The following is an 18417-nucleotide window of genomic DNA, read 5'->3' as shown; positions in this document are numbered from 1 at the left end:
TTTATTAGTTCTGATGGTTTTTTTAGTAGATTCCTTAGAGTTTTCCCATGTACAAGATCATGTCATATGCAAATAGAGATACTTTTACTTTTTTCCAGTCTGGATGCCTTCCCCCCCGACCCCCCAATTGCCCTGGCTAGATCCTCCAGTACAATGATGGATAGGAATGGCAAGATCTATTCAGATTTTCTATTACTTTTTGACAGATTACTTTCAATAGTTTATATCTTTCTAGAAAATTTCCCACTTCATTTAGATTATCAAATTTCTTGGCATACAAGTTTGTTTATAGTATACTCTTATTTATTTTTTATTTCTGTAAGGTTGATAGTAATGTGACCTGTGTCATTCCTGATTTAGTAAGTTGAATGTCCTTGTTTTCCTTACTCAGTATGGCTAAATGTTTGTCAATTTTATTGAACTATTCAAAAAACCAACTTTTGGTTTGTTGATTTTTCTCAGTTGTTTTTCTTGTCACAGTTTCAATTATTTAAGGATTATTCTCTAATCCTTCCTTCTGCTTGCTTTGTATTCAGTTTGTTCTTTTTCTCCTTTCTAAAGATGGAAGGTTAGTTTATTGATTTGGTGTTTTCTTTAGTATATGCATTTACAGCTATCAATATCTTCATATGCACTACTTCAGCTGCATCTCATAAGTTTTAGTAACTTATATTTTTGTTTTTATTCATCTCGAAATGTTTTCCAATTTCCCTTGTGATTTCTTTTTGATTTCCCTTGTAATTTAGGGGTTAATTTCATATTTTTGTGAATTTCCAAATTTTTAAAAAATATTCATTTCTAATTTTATTGCATGGTGGTCAAAGAGTATACTTTGTATGATTTCAGGCTTTTGAAATATAGATATTTGTTTAATGGCTTGCTTATGGTCTACCCTGGAGAATGTTTGCATGTGCACTCGTGAAGAATATGTATACTGCTGCTGTTGTTGGATGGATTGCCCTCTAGGTGTTTGTTATGTCTAATTGGTTGATGGTACTATTCGGGTCTTCTATGTCCTTGCTGATCTTTTCCCAGTTTTACCTATTATTGAATATATAGATATATTTATGTATAATATATAGATTATCTCTATCCATGTATATCTACAGATGTGATAGATATCTAGATATACTCATGTAAAGAGATTTATTGTAAGGAATTAACTCATGTAGTTATGGAGGCTGGGAAGTCCAGAATCTATAGTGTGGGCCAGCAGGCTTGAGACCCAAGGAGAGCTGATAGTGTAGATGAAGTTTGAAGGCAGTTTGCTGGAGAATTTTGTCTTGCTCAAGGAGGCCAGTCTTTTTGTTCTTTTCAGACCTTCAGCTGTTTGGATGAAACCCACCCACATTATGGAGGCAAACTTACCCAAGGTTCACTGATGTAAATATTAATTTCATCCAAAACACTCTCCAAGTTGACACATGAAATTAATCATTGCAAATAGTATGTAAAAACTTAGTTTCAACAAGCCCTCCTTCCCTCAGCCCTTTTTTGTACCATTCTTCTCATAGAAAATACATCTCTATACACTGTAAGCTCATCAACACAGTAGTATATAGTTGATTCTCATTATTTGCAGTAGTTATGTTCTATAAAGTTACAGCAAACACTGAAGTAGCAAATACTGAATTATTGCTCCTTGGAGAAATACAGGGTTAGCTTCCTGCAAGCCAGTCTGTCGTCAATCAGTACATAACCTTGTTTTATTTGTGTTTCTGTTTAAAGTTGCCTTATTTATATATTTAATATATATTGTTGATTCATTAACATTAAACTCATGACCATAACCCTACAACTCACGCCTGAATGAAGCTGTCTAACACACGTATTTTCTCCGTAAGGCACATCATGGCCTTCTTGCTCACAGGAACACTAGCCAGCACTTCAGCACTGCCTTTGGGGCTTTTAAAAGAGCAGAATAACTAACAAAAAACACAAAAATGCAAAAAACCTGGAACTAAATAGACTGCAAGGAGGATCCTTGCTTAGAATATGAGAATTAAAATAAGAAGGCAGAGCATCGTGTTTGACCTCAGCTGGAAATATGCACCTTGGGTGATGTGCTGTACCATGTCTGCAAACGACTGCAGAAGCACTACAAGTATTAATTTTGGAGTTACAAATAAATTCTAGCAAGGAGGTGAATTTGCAAATATAAAGTCCATGAATAGTGAGGGTCAGCTGTAATTATCATTTAATGAAGTTTTTTGAATCAGATAAGAGAACATAAAAGTCACAAACAAAAATGCATTCTATTGTCTTTTTAAAAAAATTTATTGGGGTATAGTTGATTTACAATGTTGTGTTTCAGGTGTGCAGCATAGTGATTCAATTATACGTGTACATGTATTCATTCTTTTTCAGATTCTTTTCCCATATAGGTTATTGCAGAAAATTGAATATAGTTCCCTGTGCTATACAGTAGGTCCTTGTTGGTTATCTATTTTATATATAGTAGTGTATGTATGTTAATCCCAAGCTCCTAATTTATCCCTTCCCCCTTCCCATATACTGTTTTTTGTATTTACTGATGTAATTAATTTTATTAGTGTTCTTTTTGTGTGTGTTTGGATACAGTTTAGTGACCTTTCACTTCAGCTTTTAATATGTCTTACAGTGTGGTCTGCTAGCTACAAATTCTTTCAGTGTTTTTTCTTTTTTTAAAATCTGGGAATGTGTTAATTTCTCCTTCATCTTTTAAAGATAGCTTTGTTGGATGTACAGTTCTTGGTTGAGTCTTTTTTTCTTTCAATATGTCCTCTTACTGCTTTCCATCCTCATGGTTTCTAATGCAGAGTCAGTTCTTAATCTTATGGAGGGTCCCTTGCACTTAACGAAAACAGTATTTTCTCTTGTTGCTTTTAAGATTCTTTGTCTTTTGACAGTTTGACTATGATGAGTGTAGGTGTGAATCTCTGAGTTTACTTAGGGTTTGTTGAGCTTATTAGATGTGTCAATTAATGTTTTTTGGATATTCTTTATGCTCCTTTCTCTTTATCCTCTTCTTGGGCTTCCAATATGAGTATGTTGGTAATATTTCTAATGTCCAGTAGGTCCCTGTGGCACTGTTCATTTCTTTGCTTTTTTCTTTCTGTTCCTCAGATTGATTAATCTCAATTGACCTATCTTCAAGTTCATTGATTCTTTCTTCTGCTAGCTAAAATTGCTAGTTAGCCCATCTAGTGAATTTTTTATTTAAGTTACTATATTTTTCAATCCTAAAATTTCTATTTGCTTCTTTTTTTATGATTCCTGTCTCTTTATTGATATTTTCTATCTGTTAGAACATCGTTTTCATAGTTTCCTGTAGTTCTTCAGATGTGGTTTCCTTTAGTTTTGTTTTTTAATTGTAGTAAAATACACTTAACATAAAATTTGTCCTCTTAACCATTTTAAGTGTACAGTTCAGTGGTGTTAGGTATATTCACTTTTTTTTTTTTTTTTTTTGCATTACGCGGGCCTCTCACTGCTGTGGCCTCTCCCGTTGCGGAGCACAGGCTCTGGACGTGCAAGCTCAGCGGCCACGGCTCACGGGCCTAGCCTAGCTGCTCCGTGGCATGTGGGATCCTCCCAGACCGGGGCACGAACCCATGTCCCCTGCATCGGCAGGCAGACTCTCAACCACTGCGCCACCAGGAAAGCCCTATTCACATTTTTATGTAACCAATCTCTAGAACTTTTCTGTCTTGCAAAACTCTATACTCATGAAACAACAACTCTCCATTTCTTCCTTCCTCAGTGCCTGGCAACTATCATTTTCCTTTCTGTTTTTATAAGTTTGACTAATCTATTCATCTAATATAAGTGGAATCATACAGTACTTGTCTTTTTGTAACTGGTTTATTTCACTTCGCATAATATCTTCAAAGTTCATCCGTGTTGTGGCATTAGTTTTTTTGAACATATATACAATAGCTGATTTTAAATCTCTAAGATGTTTGACATCTGGGCTTCTTCAGGGACAATTTCTGTTCACTGTTTTTTTTTTCTTTTACTGATGTTAGGCCATAGTTTTGTATTTCTTCATGTGTCTCATAATTTCTTTGTTGAAACCGAACATATATAATGTTATAATTTTTAAATATATAATTAGATTTCCCCCTCCCTCAAGGACTTGTTGGTTTGTTGTTGTTGTTATTTGGTTTGTTTTAGTGTTTTTCCTGGTCTCTTTCTGTAAAGTCTGTATTCTTTGTCATGGATGGCCACTGAAGTTGCTTGTTTAGTGGTCAACTAATGGTAGGACAGAGATTTCCTTAAGTGCCTGAATCAGTAGGTCTCCCACTCTTTTCCAAGGGGCTCTGTGCTTCACTTTTGGGCAGAGTTTATAACTCTACCTTAGCCTTCGCTTCCTGCTTTTATACAGCTTCATTGTCTGCCAGAGGTGAGCGTTGAAGCTTTTCTCAGATCTTTCCTGATCATACTTAGAGTCCTATACATATATATAGCCTTCTAGATTCCTAGGAATATTTCAGAGCTTTTCAAAAGCCTGTATGAATATCTCATCACCCAGATATTTTTCTTTAAGTTTTTTGATCAGCCTCTTGTTAGTCCCAACTGGTAGCGGTGCCTCAGGCAGCTGCAGTGTTAAACAATTGCTGTCGGTTGTTTTTGACAAATGCCCTGAGTATAGGGCTGTTCACACAGAGTGTTCTCTGAGTCAGGTCAAATAAAAATAAATCCTGAGAATTGAGCCTTTCCAAGGAACTTTCAGACAGGTGGGTGACATTCTCTGGGGATGTGGCTTCTGTGGAGCTCTAATCTTATTCTGCCCCTTATAGGGGTTGCTAGGCAACTGGTTTTCACAGCTGTTGTGGTTGTGAGGCTATTAGTTTTCAAGGCTACCATGAACTTGGGAGAAGAGGAGAGAGTAAAGCAAGTTAATAGACCATAAAGCTTGTTTTATTTACTGAGATTCAGTTGTTTTTCTTGAATAAGAAAACGTTGCAGGGCTTCCCTGGTGGCGCAGTGGTTGAGAATCTGCCTGCCAATGCAGACGACACAGGTTCGAGCCCTGGTCTGGGAAGATCCCACATGCCATGGAGCAACTGGGCCCGTGAGCCACAATTACTGAGCCTGCGCGTCTGGAGCCTGTGCTCCGCAACAACAGAGGCCGCGATAGTGAGAGGCCTGCGCACCGCAATGAAGAGTGACCCCCACTTGCCACAACTAGAGAAAGCCCATGCACAGAAATGAAGACCCAGCACAGCCATAAATAAATAAATAAATAAATACATTGTGTATTATTAAAAAAAAAAAAAAAGAAAACGTTGCAGTGCGTGGGCTTCTCATTGAGGTGGCTTCTTTTGTTGCGGGGCCCAGTCTGAATAAACAGGTTGTTGCAAGTTAATTTCTAGAATACTGAAAAAGTTGATTTTGACAACATTTGCCAGTTCTCATTGCTTTTATGGAGGAGCAGATTTTCAGACTTCCTTAGTCCCTCGTTCTAAAAGTGCGTGCTCATACATTTAGTTTGAATTCTGGTCTTAAATGATTTCATTGCTTCTGATCCTTTTATTTTGATATATTTGTTGTTCAGATGGAATATATCTTCAGGTTACTTTTTTTTATGGATTTGTTTATAGGTTATGTTTTGGGGCCCTTTATATTTGCTAATATCTCTTTGTTGTCTGCACCAGTAATCCCCATATGTTTTGTTCACATATTCCATCAGTTAAAATTTTTGAAAATATATCTCTCTGTAATATAAATACATATGTAATAAGGGTGTATTAGAATGCTAAGGCTGCCATAACAAAAATACCACAGACTGGGTGGCTTAAAAAAACAAACAAATGTATTTTCTCACTGTTCTGAAAGCTAGAAGTCCAAGATCAAGTTGTTGGCAGGTTTGATTTCTCCTGAGGTCTCCTCCTTGGCTTGCAGATGGCTGCCTTCTCAATGTGTCCTTGAATGACCTTTTCTCTGTGCTTATGCATCCCTGGTCTCTCTCTTTCTTCTTATAAGGACACCAGTCATATTGGACAAGGGCCCCACCTTTATGGCCTCTTTTAACCTTGATTACCTCCTTAAAGGCCCTATTTCCAAATATAGTCACATTGAGGGGACACAGTTCAATCCATAACAAAGGATAAATATGTAATATAAACATAACATAAATGTACCATTGTACTAATGTTAGATATTTATATGTACAACACACACAGAATAAATTTTTTAAAGTAATTATTTTTAGTGAAAACAATGTATTCTAATTAGATAATTGTTTTTATTTTATAATGTGGCTATCAAAGCTTATTCCAGAAGTAAATGTGTCAACTCTTATCATTTTCTTGTTGTTCACATCTTTGCCTCTATTATCTTTAATGATACTTTGCAGGAATTTTTTTAAACACTCCATTCATCCATTTATATTCTGTAAAAACAGTTAATCAGGCGCACATGGACTGCAGTTGTGCTATAATTACATTTAAAGCAGATGAGTGAGGGCCACACATCAGCCTGGTATGTTATGGGATTTCTACTCTTCTCTTAGAATATCCCATGTGTGTAACATGTATTCCAAGTAAGGGCATTACTTCATTTTGTGTATTAAATATTTTAAAAACCAATTTCTTTCTAGTATTTATAGATACATAAAGATGAATATATGTACTCATATTTTCTACTTGCACTTTGGTGGGTTATTCTAAACATTCCACTTTGGTGACCGCTGATCTAAACACAAAATACAGATGCAGTCACAATTGGGTAGTTGGTTCACAGGTGTTCACTTCGTTATCCTTTGTAACTTATGTGTTGTGGCAGGTATTCTGTGTAATAAAATATTTTTAAAGCATTTTAAAGTAGTCATAAGTTTGTTTGAAAATTCTGTAGTTGTTATCCTAATATTCTGCCATTTATTATTGCACAAGAGGAGTCTAAGGCTTTTCAATCTGTAGTGTTGAGTCTTCTAGAATGTTTTCTTGGTTATTTCTTTAATTATATCTGATTTTACATTTGCTGAGACCTCTTCTTTAGTTATATCAATTATCTATGAATTAGATATCTTTATTTTTTCCATATATTTCCCCTACATAGCTTTACTGCCTTTTTCTGCTATGCTCTGGACATTTTTCTCAACTTTGTCATCATCACTGATTTAATTTCTATAGTATTTGTATGTGGCTTCCAGAGTTGATTTTAGTTACTTTATTTTACTTTATTTATTTATTTTTACTTTTTGTTGTGGAAAATATCAACCATAACAAAAGTTGATAAAATAGGATAATGAACCATAAAACTTACAACCTACCTTTAACAATTACCATCTCATGACCAATCTTATTTCATCTATTCCTACCCATTCTCCCTCATCCCACTCCTATTTATTTTGAATCAAATTCCAGACATCATATCCTTTCATAAATATTTTAGCATCCCTAAAAGATACAGACTTTTAAAAAGTATCACCATACTATCATACTTAAAGATGACAGTTGCCACATCATGTGTAATAAGTGGAATATATTCCTGGATTGCCTACCAACATCTGTAGTTCTTCTTTTGCCAGAAACTTACTGAAGAAAAATTCTCAGCGTACACCTCTTCCCAGAGTTTATCCCACCTCTGACTTCACCTCCCTAAGAATAAAATGTCATATCACAGCTGTTTCCATTCCTAGTCATACTCCGTAGGTAGGAATTATAGTTTCGGGTTTATGTAGAAATACCTTTTAATCAGGAGAAGAGAAAAAACAGCTCTGTTCATTCTTGGAATCTGCTCTTTTATGTGGGTGAGTTGGGCCATGGAAGCCCTGACTCTGAAGTTTGGGGGAAAAGTGGAGGTTTGATGGCTAGAAAGTTCCGACTGTAATTCTTGTCCCTCCATGAACTCACCAGTTTACCTTAAGGTTTCATCTGAGTAGTGGTTCCTAGAAATGCTTTTTATCTGGCAGACTAATGATTAGTATTTCTGATGTTGTTTAAACTCTACATATCTTTTTGTATTTTCCTAAACAAAAGACGGAGGTAGGCAAATTGGGCATCACTGATTTTCTGTCCTCATAACCTAGGTATCCTGTAATACACTTTAAAAGACCTCAGACATAACTCAGGAACCTTGCTTTATTAACTTTTCTACTTCTTAAAACCTCAGTGTCTTTTTTTTTTAATGAATTCATTTATTTTTTATTTATTTACTTTTGGCTGTGTTGGGTCTTTGTTGTTGTGCACAAGCTTTCTCTAGCTGTGGCGAGCAGGGGCTGCTCTTCGTTGTGGTGCGTGGGCTTCTTGTTGAGGTGGCTTCTTTTGTTGTGGGGCACAGTCTCTAGGTGCACGGGCTTCAGTAGTTGTGGCATGTGGGCTCAGTAGTTGTGGCTCATGGGCTGTAGAGCGCACGCTCGGTAGTTGTGGCCCCTAGGCTTAGTTGCTCCACGGCCTGTGGGATCTTCCTGGACCAGGGCTTGAACCTGTGTCCCCTGCATTGGCAGGCAGATTCTTAAGCACTGAACCACCAGGGATGTCCCAAAACCTCAGTGTCTTAAAATTTTAAGGGAAAAAAGAAAATTACTTCACTTGAACTGTAACATATCCAACATGTATGTATTAAATTTAATTATAGCTATTAAATGATATTTTTTTATTTAACTAGACAGTGGGTTTAACTAAGATTGCCATACATAGATGAACAGTTTTCAGGTAGTTGGTAGACAGTAATATTACACTTAACCAATTTATACTGAACATAATTAGAATTGTCTTTGATGACTTGAAAGTAACATTTTTATAACATTAAACATTATTAAGTCTTGTGAAAATATGAATAGTAGAACTTTCTAGGAATTGTATTCTAGATACACACTGAGTTGCCAGTAACGATGAATGTTTAACAAAAGTTAAACATTCAAGAGTTTTCAAGAGTAAAGGGCTTCGAATTAACTTGTGGATATATTTAAAAACAAGTAAAACTTTAGAAAGGGAATAAGAAGCAAGGAAAAGATAGTTGTATAATAAAATTGTGAGTGGTAAGTATTTTAGTCATTTTGCTTCCTTTTTGCCTGTGCATGTCAACCCTATTTATATCTATACTAACCTAGTCTAAGTGAAAGTGGTAATATGTTGAAGGTTAGAACATGTGGAAGCCACTCATTGCCTTCTTTTAAGTCCAGTGTAGGCCTCTTCACTGCGAGTGCCTACGACTTGGAGCATTTGAGCAGTAATCTAAGAAGATATATTCTCCTTAACATACAATTGTTCAGTGTTTTAAGAACCTAATTGGTAAATTATCTCATTTATCCAACTAAAATATTTTTAAGAGATAGTAATATTTTGCTCATTATAAACAGAAAGGTTTTACTTTTTAAAAAACTGTTAGGGGAATTTCCTGGCGGTCCAGTGGTTAGGACTCCGCGCTTTCACTTCAGCGGGCGTGGGTTCGATCCCTGGTCAGGGAACTTAAGATCCCACGTGCCGTGATGCAACCAAAAGAAAAAAAAACCTGTTAAAGACTTTCTGATAATGTTTGAGGAGGAATATACTAATTATTATTTTACCAGTTACCGAAGAATTTCAAAATGCTGTACGGATTTACTTAATATTCCCGTAGCAGGTAAGAGAGGGTGTGTTACCAAGAGGGAAACTTGTTCTGCAGGATTGATAACTTACTTATGGCCACACAGTGAGTCATTAGTAGATTTGAGAACAGCTTGAATGGCTAATTTTTGCTTCTTTGTGCTTACATATGTTCAAAAAATTTTAGTTTTAGTGTTTAGTTTTTAGTGTTATCCCCATATTTCCCAAACTAACTGTATTGAGCAGAAATATCATGTTTTAATTTATACGGCTTTCTTTTGGAACTACTGAATCTGTTTAAATGTTTATTGTTCTCCCACAGGTGTTGGATCCTGAACAAAACCATAACTTCACAGATCATTATCTAAATGTGGCCTTTGACCTTTCCCAAGTTCTTTTTATAGCTACTGCCAACACCACTGCTACTATTCCACCTGCTTTGTTGGACAGAATGGAGATCATTCAGGTGCCAGGTACTTGATTTGTAAACAAAATCATTATTTTGTTAAATAATGATTGTTAAATAATGATTTTGATCAATAAAAAGCTATTTCTTGCTTTTCTGAGCATAACTCTTTAAAACTGGTCAAGCTGTGGAGTTTTGAGTAAAAAGTTGATTTGCCAGTGTATGATCTTCAGAAGTTCTGAATCTGGCATATAAACCAGCTTTTATATATTGTAGATTCAAAGGCTACAAAATTTTGCAAAATTTTGTTTGTTTTAACCATGACAGACAAGAGTGTATGTACATTGTATACAGCATAACACTTTCAGTTTTAACTTAGCATAAAAGAATGATCATTTTTATGCAAAACAAGATAATTCTTCTTTGAAGCAATTTCTGAAATTATAGATAAAAATAATTTCTTTTTTTTAAAGTCTGTGTCTAAAACACAAAAATAGGTCTTTACATACCCAGTGTAGCTTCCTGTCTATCAGATTTTGAAGTTTTTACCATCTCTTGGAAAGTAATCATTTATTCTTGTTAAGAAATACGTCCTAAAACTTTCTCTTTATTACAGCTGGCCTCATTTTTATATAAACATACAGGGTGCTTTTAAATTCTTCTTCCTTTTAGTAGAATCTGCCAAGTAGTTATATACTTTTTTTTTTTTTTACCATGTCTTCTCCTTCACTGGAGTGTGTAAAAAAAGTGCTTTAGTTACTAACACTAAATAAATCCCAGTGTTTTCACCTTATTTAAATTGCTCAGAATTATTTTTCCCTAGAAGAGATCAAATGTCAGTGGGTATTTTTTAAAATAAAAATAGAGTATAATCTAAATATATATTTCATATTAAACTGAAATATATTTTCACCCTCCAGTAAATGATAATTGGATTTCTTAGTTATCTGCGAACCCTGCAGGCCTCTGTATTTAATTTTAAAATATGGTGGAGAATTTTAAACTTGCTTTGTGCCTATTTATAACACTAAAGTAAGTAATGAGATCCAGTTGCCTGGAAACTCCAAATCAAAATCCATAAGATATACTAACGTGAAGTGAAATAATCAGGGCAGCTGCTGCAGAGGTGAACATATGATGCCACCTTCTTCTGCAGTTCTGGTTATCCTATCTTCTAGCATTTCTGGTGTTTTTAATTTCCTTTTTCTACTCAAAAGATGCCTTGTCAATTCATCTTTTTAATTTTTGCTTGTTAAATGGAAAGGGGCAATTATTGTGGGGGACATTTGTTTTAAAGACAAAGTAAATTTATACTCGTTGAGGCTTTTAAGTAGATAAGACCACGAAGTCTTTTAAATATTATATGTATAATTCCAACATGTGAGGAATAAAACTTTTATAGGGAAGTCTTAGTTTCTGTTTTGTTTGTTGCTAAGGTTTATTGTCGGAGTTCTGGAAATAGCTCCTTTGCAGCTCTTCCCTTGAAGTCTTAATTGAGGTCTCTGTTGTTGCTGCTGTCAGTTTTTTCAATTATGTGTCAAATTATGCTAAAGAAAAGGGATGTATTATTTTCCTATTAAATAATAAAAACTCACATTTGACTTGAGGTAATTATCTCTAAGTTAATGAAACTGAGATTTTTTTCTCTTCTTTGAGAGATATATCATTAATCAGAAGACTTTTCAAACACTGTGCTTACTTAGTAAGTGCTTATTTTGTTTGTGAAAAAGTTGGAAATTTTAACAATTATTGATTGGAGATTAAATTTCTTTATTCTGATTATAATCTTAGTTGAAGTCATACTTAAATTCATTCTAAATCCAAGATCCATTGCATCTGTGTTGGATTTATTAATGAAGCATGGCACTGTGGAAGCAATGTGAATAATCACAAAGCAAAATCGCTTCTTTTCCAGGGTATACACAAGAGGAAAAGATAGAGATTGCCCACAGGCACTTGATCCCGAAGCAACTGGAACAGCATGGGCTGACTCCTCAGCAGATTCAGATCCCTCAGGTTACTACTCTCGACATCATCACCAGGTTAGTCAGCCGTCCTGAGGCTTCGATAATGTTCAAATCTGAAAACGAGATTCCTATTTCACTGGCAACTCACAGCATCCATTTCTCTCTCTCCAGCAGATTCCCAGCAAGCATTTCCATAACTATTGATTTACACAGGGCTCTGTATTAGGCAGAAATTCACAGGGAAGGCATTTAGAGTATCTTCATAGCTAACTAAGGACTTCAGTTGAGCCAGAATTTCAACTTTTCCACTGTTGCAGTATAAAGGATTAATTCGATAAATTTAACAACCAAAAACATGGAAAATATTGAGACACCTTTTATGTCCCAGGATCTTGAAACTTGAATTCTCCTGAGAGTGAGATGGTACTTTCAGACATCAGTTTTAAGTTATTCAGATTTTCTTTTCTTCTCTTTGAGAGATTTAAAAAAAATCCTTAGTGTTTTCATCTTCGGAATTAACACCAGAACAACAGAGAAGGTATTTTCCCGAGTTAGCTACCAAGTAGTTAAGCCCATGGCAAGCAGCACATAAATTATCTGAGTTGAGTATTGCTGAGTCTGATTTATAGATTGCATGTTTGAATGGAAAATATATCCTGTTGAGAATTTCTATCTACAATAGCCTCTCACAGTTTTCCTGGCTCAGTATTGCAGGTCTGTTGCATCATCTGGCAAATTGTGTCAGGCTGCCAGGACTCCTCATGCAGCCCGTTCCCAGTAACCACTGTTTTTTCAAAAGAAGTGAAGTCTCCCTCTGTTTTGAACTTTGACTTAGAGTTTGGCCAGTCAGGCTGCTTTTTGATCTAAGCCAGCCTTCTTAAGGAAGTCTATTTGGAAGTCTGTTTAAAATTTACTTATGAAACAAGTAAGACTCAATCTGACCTAGGAGTTCCTTTTCTTAACTTGTGATTTATTGTGTGGATAATGCCAGGGGAAATAAAGTAGGTGATTTCTGCGCCAGAGTCTTCCAAAAACATCATTATTCCAGATAATACCTCTCATGTCTTTGGGTAACTTTCAACAAGTCACTTAACCTTTTTGATAGCTTCCCCATCTGTAAAATATGAGTGATAGAGAAAAATATCCATTCATAGCTTATCTGGAACTAAATACTAATGACTTGAAGAATAATCACTATTTGTATTTCCCAATTGTTGCCTGGAGAATTATTTCTTTTTTATATACTTGTTAGCTCAAAACATCAGCTATTAAAAGCTGTGAACATTAGGAAATTTCTCTGAGCAGTTTTAATTGTTGTAAAAACAGCACAGGTATTTGCTACTCCAGGCAAGTTTTGGGTATTTAGTGAGTTACCCAACTTAGGACATAGATTTTCATCTTTTCCTGTGTTGTAGTTATAGACCCATAATGTTTGGGAGGATCGGAGGAAGTCTTAGAAGTCATCTAGTCCTCCTTACCTCCCAGGGTAACTAGACTGCTTGAATTACAGTGCTTACTGCAAACCACTCCTTGGTGAGTAAATATAATTGTTATTAAAGAGTCTTTATATTTACCTCCCTATAGTTTTCTCATTCTGCCCTATATGTACACCTAGAATCTAATTCCTCCCTTGTACAGCCTTTCTGGTATTAAAAAAAAAATGCTGTCAGGTCCACATCCCATAAATGTTCTCTTCTTCAGGCTAAATATTCCTATTCTCTTTTATTTTTATTTTTTTATTTTTTTACATCTTTATTAGAGTATAATTGCTTTACGATGGTGTGTTAGTTTCTGCTTTATAACAAAGTGAATCAGTTATACATATACATATGTTCCCATATCTCTTCCCTCTTGTGTCTCCCTCCCTCCCACCCTCCCTATCCCACCCCTCCAGGTGGTCACAAAGCACTGAGCTGATCTCCTGTCCTATTCTCTTTACCATTCCTCTTGACCCACTTTCAAGACTTTTCACCTTCCTGATTAGTCTTCTTCTGAAAGATTTCTGTGATGTCAATGTCTCTTTGAAAATAAACACCCAGAGCAGAACTCAGTGTTTCAGACATAGCCTAAACAGTTCACGGTGTAAGAAGACCACTGATTTTCTTATTCTGACTGTATTATTTTATGACTGTCTCAAGATTCTTAGCTTTTTTAGGTTATCCTCTTGCCTATTGCACATATAGTTACCCAACACCTTTAGTTCTTTGAATTTCTGCTGCACTTGGTCTATCTCATTCCATCTTTATAGGGTTGAATTTTTTAAAGCCCAGATGTAGACGTTTATAATTATGTATATTTTAATATACATGTTAGTTTCAGCTACCATTGCAGCAAATTGATTTTTTTCATCTTGATTATCATCCAGTACGTTAGTTTTATGTCCTCTGAAAATTAGCGTCTTCATGATCATCTAGTCATAGTTAGGAAACATTAACCAATTCTTATTTGACACTGGTGATTCTTCCTTTTTTGGTTTAAAATTACTAAACCAAACCAGCAGTTGATGTGTCTATGTTCCTCCAGTCGCTGTTAATATTATACTGTCTGCATTAGTTCCTAGCCCATGATTGTTCCAAACACCTAAAAAAGTTTTTTGTTGTTGTTGTTGATGTCCTTGTTATTTTTGGCAAGCTCCAGTTCATTCTGAACTTCCTGGTACCATTTCTGTATGTTCAGACCATCCCTCTGTAAGCATCTTCAGGCCCTTTTCTTTCATCTTTTGTCCAAACCCTTTCATCTGAGCTCATCAAATAGTTGTCTAGGAAGCTACATTGGGTTTTTGTTTTTGTTTTTACATATTGGTTTATTTTTAAAGTGCCTCCCTATTTTCTTTCTTACTGAAATTACATGCATTTGTATAATATGGACTTTATTCCTTTATCTTCCTATTCCTTTGATTGAAATTAGTTTTTTACTTTAGAGTGTTTAGCCAAGAATTTTATTTGTCTTTTCTCAGAACTTAAAAAATCTGCTTCCCCAGAGTCTTGAATATATGTCTGACTGCCTAATCAAATCCAGTTTTTCAGATAAAACTGCATTCTCTAGCTGATTTTGTCCATTCAAACTCATCCAGAGCTGGGGGGCCAAAAATGATTATACTGTATAAAGGATGATGAAGTGGCTTATGGAATTTGAGTCTAACATAATATGTTTTTTAAGACAGCTCTGCTTAACCACATTTAGAACCTTTTCCACTATATCACAATGCTTGCATCATTAGCATATTTCTTTCTTTAGAAGTCTCTACAATGAAAAGACACTAAATAGAGGTAATTAGCACAGTTCCAGGTAAAGACTGTCTCAAATTATTTTTGCTTTAGTTTGGAAAAAAATTATTTTTCTGATTCTTTCAGCAATGTTTCATGTATAATAAATTTATCAGAATTTTCTTAAATTGACAGATTTTAAGAAAGCACTTACACATATCATCAAGGAGTAAATCATGTTTTATGTGCTGCTAAATTTATTTTGGCGCTATAAATTGAAGAACCAATAATTCACTTTTACGTATAGTGTAATGGTCCAAGATATTCTATATAAAAGGAAAAGTTGTAGCTGGAAATACTCTGAATATTTAAGAAATAAGAATACTTTACAGAGGAATTTTTAAAGGTGAGGCAGTTAGTACTCAAGAAACTGTAATAAACTTTTAAATGTACACTTCCTTTAGGATAGTTGTTAATCGCATGACTTCTATTTTTACAGGTGGTGTTTAGCCAAAAATAAAATATTTTTCTTTGATGACAGGTACACCAGAGAGGCAGGGGTTCGCTCTCTGGACAGGAAGCTGGGGGCCATTTGCCGAGCTGTTGCTGTGAAGGTGGCAGAGGGACAGCACAGAGAGGCCAGGTTGGACCGTCCTGATGTGGCTGAGGGAGAAGGTCTGTGACTTTGATCTGGTGCCCACAGGCTTGGCGGCTAGGGGTAAATGGCAAAAAAAGTTGGATGTGGAAGGATAGTGTGGGGTGGTCCTTGGAGCAATGGCACATATTTCTCCACTGGTAAATGCATCCAGTGAGTAAGTAAAACTTAATGATTGATGTATTTTATCCAGAGGATTCTTTTCTACAAATAATACAGAGTTTTAGCAGGAATAATACTTAGTATTAATGCTTCAGGGATATTTTTTCTCCAGCTTTATAATGACGGTACACTTTATGTTTGAGTTCTGGCGTTCTCATTTTTCCTTCTGACCCATATTGTTAAGTCATTCAATATTTATAGCATAGAAAGTTGCTACGACAGTAAAAAGAAAAAAGAAAAGAGAAAAATAAAATCCAAACTGTCCAAGTACTGCAAGGGCAGATCTTTGTTCTCTGGAATAGCTTCATGTGTAATATTTGTTTTTCTCACACATTTTCTTTGATAGATACACATTTAAGATGTAATTTAACCTATTTTTACTTTGTAAAAGAATTGTGGAGGTGGTGACAAGGAAAAAAAGGGGTTAATGACATGTGGACATTTCCTATGGTGCCCAGTTAAAATGTCTTAACTTCTTGCCCCAGGCCATGCTGCTGCGTAGTTGCCAAAATTTGCTTTCACACACAAGACTTGAGTAGTAGAGAATCTCTTTACTCTTTCATAGTAAAGAGACTTATTAGATGTTCTACCATTTCCATAGCTCTTTCTAGAAAGGACTTTGATGAATATGGCTGAAGAACCATATCACAAACCATATAATTTGTGGTAAGCTCAGTAGAACAGATGCAGTTAAACATCTCCCCTGCTTCTCCTTCTGTTCCTAAGCGCAGTACATTCAACCGCAGTATCATCCAACGAGTAGACTTTCCCAAATCCTCCTCTTCCTCACATGTGTTTCACCCCTGCTTGCACTGTGCCTAGAACCTCACTGGTTCATTTCTCCAGAGAGTGAACCTCCCAACTTCTGTTGAATTGGGGCGGGGGGGTGGCCCTTGTTACGTGGAGTAGGAGAGGGATCTTAAACCCATAATAATTTCTTACAGAGACTTAAAAAACTTGTCTTTAGTCCTACTTCTCACCCATCTTTTCAGGAGTACCTCAAATTCCTGAGCCTTTGTGGATAACCACCACACCCCCGCCCTCACAGACATTAAAGTTTCCACATTTTCTAGCCTGCTAAGTGTTTATTACTTCTTGCCCATCTACTTGCGCTTATCCAAAATGTTGTCAGCATCTCTTTTCTTCTTTCTTACTCTTTTTGTTCTTGTGGGCTTATTCTTTTTGTTTGTTTGTTTCTTGTCATTTTAATAGGATTTGGAGAGGAAGTTTAAAGATAAACACATGTTCAGACCACCATTTTCAGAAATCCGAATTTTTTAAAAGTACCCTAGGTTGAGTGATAGCCTATTAAGAATTGTGTCACTCGGTGTAGCTGACAGTGACAGTGTAGAACTAATGTATTTTTCTCTTTTCTCCCTTTCTAAATATAAGGGCTAGATCCTCACGAGTTTCCCCTTTTTATTCTTAGAACATTCCCTTTGTGCTGTGGCCTCTGGCACCCAAGCCTGTGTCCTTTTGTTCTTGTCTGTGATATAATAGAAAGGCAGAGAGTGAAATGAGTTTATCTGGTTAACACATTTTGAAAATTGTGTTTAGGATTTAGACAGTTTATTTTGGAATTTATAATAACACATACAGAGGGATTTGATGTTAAGAGAAGCATTCCACAGTTATACAGTGCTTATATACATCCATTAGCATATTTCTAATAACGTCTGTGACCACATTAGCTATTTAAAGGTGACCCAGAAATACTCAAGAACTTGTTCAGCTTGTGAACCGTGTGAGAACATCCAGTGTTTCATGGTAACATTTATTTGGTTTTTTTTTTTTAAATCCATGATTCACAGAACAAATCGTAAAAGATAACATAGTTAAGCAGAATTGGGTGGTTAAGATATTACCTAGGACACCCATAATGAATAAATAACTAGGACAAGTACTTGTCTCTTGAGAGGATGATTTTGATTGTAGTTCTTATTAGAGATACATGGGCTCCAAGCTGGGTCTTACATTGTAAGATACCCTGGAGTATGTAGGTGACCCTCCTCCAGATTTTAGTAAAATAATTATAAGGTATCCTGAATTGATGTTTATGACCTCACCCAAGCCAAAAGAAAAATTTCTACCAAAAAAAAGTCTCTATTGGGTTCTCATGCCACAAAGTTCAAATGCAGCTAGCTTAGTAACTGAAAGTTGCTCATTAAGAAATGAATTACATAAAATTAGAGTCTAAAATAGAAGTTGTTTTAGAAATTTCAAGTAATGCAGTGAGGGAGCTATTTTTAATGTTAAAAGTATTGCTGGACCTAGAGTTGCTGCCAGGAAGAAAAGCAATTTCAGGCCACAAGCTTTAAAGACAGGCAGAAACCTCAGCATATCGAACAGACTTTCTGGAGTAGGTCCAGAAATACTGGTCTGTGAACAGTTGTCTTTGTGTTTGTGGGGTCTTAACTGTCAGAACAAATAACAGAGTTTAAAAGGCGGGTGAGGGCTTCCCTGGTGGCGCAGTGGTTGAGAGTCCGCCTGCCGATGCAGGGGACACAGG

At 35.7% G+C, this 18417-nt stretch overlaps 1 protein-coding gene across 2 annotated transcripts in view; it reads left to right on the top strand.

The window, feature by feature from the left end:
* Positions 1-18417, top strand: part of LONP2 (lon peptidase 2, peroxisomal) — a 98785-nt gene that overhangs the window by 48818 nt on the left and 31550 nt on the right. For both annotated transcript variants that reach the window (XM_007450633.1, XM_007450634.1), the window contains 3 exons: positions 9835-9985; positions 11834-11960; positions 15633-15766. In XM_007450633.1, coding sequence (XP_007450695.1) covers positions 9835-9985; positions 11834-11960; positions 15633-15766 — 412 coding nt within the window. The remainder of the gene's footprint in view (positions 1-9834; positions 9986-11833; positions 11961-15632; positions 15767-18417) is intronic.

Source organism: Lipotes vexillifer, unplaced genomic scaffold, assembly GCF_000442215.2.
Source record: "Lipotes vexillifer unplaced genomic scaffold, Lipotes_vexillifer_v1.1 scaffold943, whole genome shotgun sequence".
NCBI lineage: Eukaryota > Metazoa > Chordata > Mammalia > Artiodactyla > Lipotidae > Lipotes > Lipotes vexillifer.
This window is presented reverse-complemented; position numbering and strand designations above follow the sequence as displayed.